We start from the raw sequence: 6,861 nt of genomic DNA on the forward strand, positions 1-6,861 counted from the left end.
TGTGTAAAACAACAAACTGACGATTTATATATAATCAATTGTAATTGTATATACATTGTTGTGATTAATTGTGGCTGGAACAATAATGTAGCTGTAAAAATAGTTGCCTCCTGAAATTGAAATGTATATACATCTTCATCATGACTAGATAGCCACGGTGAGTTTGTCTTTACTATGCACGTTAGATGTGATCCACCTCATAGTAACAATCCAGTCAGATCATCCATCCTTTGAGTGAGAGTGTAACGTTACAGGTCGGCCGATCTGGTTTCGTGGTTAAAGTTAATCTTTTCGACCTGTTTCCGTGTTGTCGTTGCTCAGCAATGGCATGGACGCGATGTTGTCTGGGGGTTTGGCAAAAGGAGAGTGGGATGGTGGGCGGTGCTTGGGGTGGTGACTGAAGGCGGTGACTGAGTAGTTCTGACGTCAACTTTTTACGGAAGTCACAACGGTTTGTGAAAAATCACAGCTACTTTATGCAGGCTGTGTGCATTTTACTGTGTACTGACTGTTTTGAAACTTATATGGTAGTTAAATAGCCCCTAGACCTCAGTTATCGTGAAAAAAGCCAGGAAATTTCAGTTTTGACAATATGGGACCTTTAAATGTAATCTGCAAATAATTAAATACAATTGGGGCCCCATTCACACGGAGACGCGTTTAGCTGTATATGTAAAAAAAATTTATCGTATCAGCGTTTTGTCCAGACGGATCCGGCGTTTTGGGAGCATGAAACCGCAATTTTTTGAAACCGGGTCCCAGAGTGGATAAATCTGAAAACGTTTTCATGTGTACAGCCAATCTGTATATTTTGTGAAACGATGATGACATCACCCCACGTCTTGCCCCTAGTCAGACACCGCTAACTTATGTCACGTAACAGCAACAACAACATGAACAAACACTGAACAATTGTCTTTTTATTAACTAACATTAACACAGATTAATAAATGTATTGTTTCATGTTCATTCGTATCCAGCGCGCAAGGTTTATGCGCATGCTCCAAGTCTTCTTCTCCGTTTTTAGTGTATCTCTGTGGCAGAATTACAGTGCCACATACTGGACTGGCATACTACATTGTTTTGTGTCGCTTTCGTGGTTTCGTGTGTATGCAGATATTTCTTGAGACGAGGAAAAAAAAAGATTGGATAGGGAAAGCTCTGGCTTGTGGATGTGGCCTAAATATGACGTTTCTGTAAAATTGTTGATTTATTCATTTGTAGTTTTTTTTGTGTTTGTTATTAAGCAGAGCTTGGCAAGGTCAATCAGAAAAAAATAAGTATTGTTTTCCTTTTTGCATTATACATGCATAAATATTAAAATTCATTAATTAAAAATGTATAAAACTGACCCGAATACACACTGGCAGCAAATCCTCTGATTTTTGAAACCAAGGTTCAAGTATGATGTAACAAAGCCTCATTAAATGAGCAGAAAGACATTTTTAATCACTCATGACTACTGGAGAGAAATCATACAGACACTGAACAAAGAGGAAATTTTCTAGAGTGCATGTGTCGAGTGCCTGTGCTTGTGCATGCTAACAAATGAAGTATACTTTAAAAGGCTATGCGTTCAGCTGCACGCATATGCTAGTGTTCACGTCAAAACTGAAGTAGGCTATACTTGGGGCTTTATAATTAGATCATTTAATTGGATTTTTTTCAACAACTGAAGTATGATATAAAGATTCTATTGATTTTGATGAACTTTGATTCCTTGCAAGAACCGGTCAAACACTTTTAAAATGATGAATATGCAACTGTCCATGTTTGAGAGTTGAAAACAGGAAATCCGAGCATTGTGATGTACAGTAACATGTTCTGATAGTGGGAGAGTTGAGCTGTCTTATGTAATCAGCTTTGGGAGGGTTCCATGAGGTGAACCCAGCAGACTCTTAACTGTTAAATAAGCCTTCCCACTGCGTGTTTGCCAAAGTGCCAGTCAGAACGTTTACTTGCACTTTAGAAGTTCAATATCTGGCAGACTGATGCAATAATTTGTCTTCATAAAATGTCATGTAAATGTTTTACTCTAAAATTGAAGTAACAAATCCAGATTTATCTTGGCATCACCATGGCCTCGGTGTTGTACGCTTGTTCTGAAATACATGGGTGACGCAACGTGTATTAATCCTTCAGTATTCAAATACACTGTCATGTACACTAGGACAGATCAAGACGGCAACTCGACAACACAAAAACGCACTTTAGCTTGATTATAAAACATTTCAATTAGTGCTGTCAAATGATTAATCGTGATTAATCGCATACAAAATAAAAGTTTTTGTTTGCATAATATATGTATGTGTTCTGTGACAGAACATACATATATTATGCAAACAAAAACTTCTATTTTGTATGCGATTAATCGCGATTAATCATTTGACAGCACTAATTTAAATCTAAAATTGAAACCTGTAATGATCATTTCTATGACCTACCATAATCTTTAAAGTAATAGTTCATCAAAAATTATTAATCATTATAAATGATCAGTCATTATTTACATGGAGAAGTCCAGTATGGTGACAAATTAAGTCTTCCCTCAAAATCAGGTCTCCACTAGGACCCCAATTCATCACAATGGCTTAAATTACTTTTAATGGTTACTCTCTTTAGTGCCTGATTCCAGTTCCTACCACATCATGTTATGAAAATCAATGCTGTTTAACCTCTTATAACAACCATTAATTTCTGTTTTAGTTTGCTTATGAACTAGCAAAGCATACAGAAACCTGATTAGCCTGATAGCTTAGTTTATATATTACGTTCACAATAATCTATGATGTAGTTACGTGCTAAATTAAGTTTCAAATATCCAAATATTACAGTTGCAAATAAGAACTATGTAATGATGTTTGATTATTCGCTTACTATTAATTAACAGTTTATCAGTTTACATTATGAAATTACATTGTGTCCAATTTGCTTTGTTATGCACTATATAGTAAGAGTATATAGTTGCTTAGAAACAACAAAGGGAAGATTTTCTCCAAAGGTCAGAAGATGATGCTCTATTTAATTTTACTTATTTATATTTTCCCAATCCCAATCAACATACAGAAAAAGCATTAAAAACTTTTATACCACTTCCACAATGAACATTATCACAAGCTTGTAAAACATCACAAATACCTTGGGCTCATATGGAGGTGGTGCGGGTCCTTGCCACGGTGGAGGGTGAGGTGGTCGTACATGGTTATAGTGGCCATGGGGTGTCTGGGTATTGGACGGCCATTGCTGTTGGGGCGGTGTGTGCCCGTACCCTCCAGAGTGGGTCCAGGCCTCGTGCTGAGGTCTCGAGAGTATGGGCTGCTGGTTGGGGTAGGGAGCATTCGGAGGGCATCCTTCTCCATAATGTGGGTATGATCCTGCTGGGTAGCCAGGGGCCTAACAGGAGAAAGAAGGAAGTGATAAAAAAAGAAGAAGAATCCTGTGGAAATTAGTAAGTAGGGCTGCACGATTAATCGAATGCGATTGTCATGCGCATTTTGTTAGTAAAGCCGGTTCTGTAATCAACAGGAAATCATCGTCACGTGCTTTCAGATGGAGCAGAATTTACTACACATAGCCGTAGTTCACTGACAAGTTACGCAAAAAATGTGAAGTAAATGCTGCTCCATCTGAAAGCATGTGAAAATACCACATTTAATAACATATTTTTACTCCAAACTCACTTCATAACATCAGTCGAGTGTTTTAAATAAATCCTTCTGTGAGATGATGTGGCTTCTTACACAGAATAAGGCACGCAACATATTTCATAGTATTTAAGCAGTGATAAAGGCATTGCATTATAAATATACTTTATTTTAATGAAAATTATAATAATAAATACTCAGATAAACCGTATATTGCCGTAGTCGTGTGTTTATTAGTCACGTTGAAAGCCCTATTAATAAGTCTCTTAAAATATCAGATAATATGACAATGTTAGTTCAGATGTTGTGATGACAAAATATCATGTGGTGCAACTCCCAAAAACTTTTGTTAAAAATATAACTTAACTAAAAAACTTTATTTAAAAACACCAATCACAATGTGGATACCCCATTATCTATATATATATATATATATATATATATTTTTTTTTTAATATTCTTATTTATCTTTCATTTATTTCTATTTTAGTTTCAATCATTTTATAACTTAACCTTATTTAAATTACAGTATTTAAAAAGGCAATTAATGTTTGTTGGTTCAATTGTTTTTCCATTTCATTTTTATATTTTATTTAATTTTTTGAGCTTTATTTTAATTATGAAAAATATTTTAGTTAACAATAGCAAAGCTGTTACACGTGTATTCAAGGTTTAAGAAAAATATCTTACTACTTTTTACTTGTTAAACCACATAACAGTTTTTACTTTTTTGAAAATAGTTTTTTTAGAAGCACATGAAACCAACATGAATACAAAGAATACATTACTAAGTATTTGGCACATGTGTTTTAAAGTAGATTTTTAATTGATTTTTCATCTTTCTTCACTTTATTATGGACACTCTTATTCGCCATTCACCCAAAAATGTAACATTCTGAATTTACCCCTTGGCAGTGAGGTACAGGGTAGGGGGGAGGAGCCGAACCCCCCACATTTTGCTCAGGGCAGGTCTGGCTGTGATACTGAGGTTGTCTTGAAGGAACCTGGTCACTGCAGTAGAAGGGGTTGGAGGGATGTAGCATACTCGAAGAGTACTGTCCTAGATTGTACACCCCATTGGGATAGGCTGACATTGCCTGAAAAGGGCACAGCAGAGTGAAGCAGGGTAAGTCTGCTGTGTATTTGACTGACAGAGGGCGTTACATAAGCCTGAAATGTCGGCAGTACCTGGGGATTGTATGACGCCTGTCCGTTGACCTCTGTTCCAGGGGGGTATGTGCTGCCGTAAGGTCCTGCCGTGTGCGACTGGGGATACCAATAATTTGAGTAGCCGGGATACTGAGATTCCTGAAATAAAAATGGGTCCATGCAGAGACGGTTACAGTCTATAAATATAGATACAGAACTATATATAGATTTTTTTCTTCTTTTTTTTGCATTAATCTGATAAATGTTTTAATTTATTAATTTCCCCTAAAATGTGTGTTCTGCCTGTCAACACCTGTATATGCTGTGTTATATATATATATATATATATAATTATGATATGAGGCCTTTTAGGGATAGTAAGAGCAATAATGTCTTAATTTTAATAAAATATACTACAATAAAATAATATAGCCTAAACATGGCCACTCATTCCCCTTAAAACCATGTTCCCAAATCACAACACAATACTGCAAATTGATATAAATATATATATTTGACTCACCTAAATTTGAAGTAAATGGTTAATTACCTGCATATTTAAATATTATATTACCTATTTATCAAGTGTCACAACTGTTTTCCTTCTTGTCGTCAGACATTTATTAAAATATGAATAATACCAGGTAATTCCAAGGATATTACTCCATATTTCTTCTGTTATGAGTTCAATCACAACAATGTTAACTCCCTCATACAATTTTTTTAGAAATTATATGGGATTTTTTTAGATAATTTGCCTCATAATAAGTAGGCCCTATTAGTAACTATGGCAACACCAGAAAACAAATGGCAGGTGTGATGTGCATTTTTCTGACAGAAAATAGAATTGAAACTCATTTCAAAACCATGCTGTAAGGTAAATTCATTCATTCAAAGTCATCTTCAGATTGGTCTGAATACATATTTGACACGTTATTTTATTATCTGATGATGTTGACCAATACTGAGTGATATAAAACCGCACATTTTGTCCTTTGTCTCAATGAGTGAGTGCGGCTCAAGTGGAAGTTATTCAGGGAATAAAGACTTACTGAGAACACAGTCGAGGTTTATCGACCCTGTGTCCTTTTTAAGGCATTTAAACCCAGGTTACTTCAGGTGGGACTACACAAGCTGTAAATAAAATGCGTGTGTAACGCCATACAAGTCATCAATGACGCGTTGCGTTGTTTTTACGTTAAATGAGTGTTTCAATAACAGTCATACTCAATTGCGCTAGTAAACAATACTGTCCAGGCAAACCCGAGCGCGCTACACAGAAAGCATGTGGCTTTGCCTGATGGTTTACTAACAAACACCGTGGGCCATACTGTTGAGTCAGTGGCGTAACGTTACAGCTCGTTGTTTTGCCGTGTGAGAAAGAATTATAAATGTCGTTACCGCGTCAGTGCTAATTTGTCCTCGCAGCCTCTATCAGTATCATATGACAAAAGACTCACCATGCCGTTGTTCCAGTTATTGTTGTCTGAGTTGTAGCTGGAAGGCCAGGAAGACTTGGGGTCAGACTGCATCTGCTGATGCATGATCCACGCAGCCTCACCTCCGCCGCGGTCGCCGCCAACGGAGTCGAAAGCCATTCGTGACTAAACCACTAACTCTTTCCGTCCTAAGTTCACTTCTGTCAGTCACAGCTTGGTTTAGAATGGAAGAGGTCTTCTCAAAACCGGTCTTTAATGGTCTGCCGCCACGTTTCACAAAATGCTGTAGCTACAGTGCGTCAACTGGATATATTTCCCATTTTGTCTTGTATATACACTGCTGAGGCACGGCGCTGTCATTCACCTCAACTCGCCAGCCGACGCTACTTGACTGACAGTTTAACCGGCCAATAGGAGACGAGCACTGCGGTGACGCCACTCTCATGTGACAACGGTACAGTTTCTTGTAATGGGAAGGCATTGCTGCGAATCGGTTCTTTTCAAGAGATTCGTGTCAGTGATTCTTTTACATTAAAACGTCATCGTCATGTACGTAATTAATGTAATAATTGATAATAAGAGTTATTAATAAGAGTTTTGATTGTAAATTCGCGTGCCACCGTTGGTTG

At 37.0% G+C, this 6,861-nt stretch overlaps 1 protein-coding gene across 1 annotated transcript in view; it reads right to left on the reverse strand.

Moving 5' to 3' along the window:
* The window catches only part of LOC107691566 (BAG family molecular chaperone regulator 4-like), an 8,366-nt gene extending 1,721 nt beyond the window's left edge, over nucleotides 1-6,645 (reverse strand). Inside the window, exons 1-4 of the mRNA XM_016490220.1 lie at nucleotides 6,254-6,645; nucleotides 4,833-4,952; nucleotides 4,550-4,741; nucleotides 3,139-3,393 (exon numbers count right to left, since the gene is read on the reverse strand). Coding sequence (XP_016345706.1) covers nucleotides 3,139-3,393; nucleotides 4,550-4,741; nucleotides 4,833-4,952; nucleotides 6,254-6,391 — 705 coding nt within the window. The 5' untranslated portion in view covers nucleotides 6,392-6,645. The remainder of the gene's footprint in view (nucleotides 1-3,138; nucleotides 3,394-4,549; nucleotides 4,742-4,832; nucleotides 4,953-6,253) is intronic.
* Between the last annotated feature and the right edge of the window lie 216 nt (nucleotides 6,646-6,861).

This window comes from Sinocyclocheilus anshuiensis, unplaced genomic scaffold, assembly GCF_001515605.1.
Source record: "Sinocyclocheilus anshuiensis isolate Anshui unplaced genomic scaffold, SAMN03320099.WGS_v1.1 scaffold630, whole genome shotgun sequence".
Taxonomy (NCBI): domain Eukaryota; kingdom Metazoa; phylum Chordata; class Actinopteri; order Cypriniformes; family Cyprinidae; genus Sinocyclocheilus; species Sinocyclocheilus anshuiensis.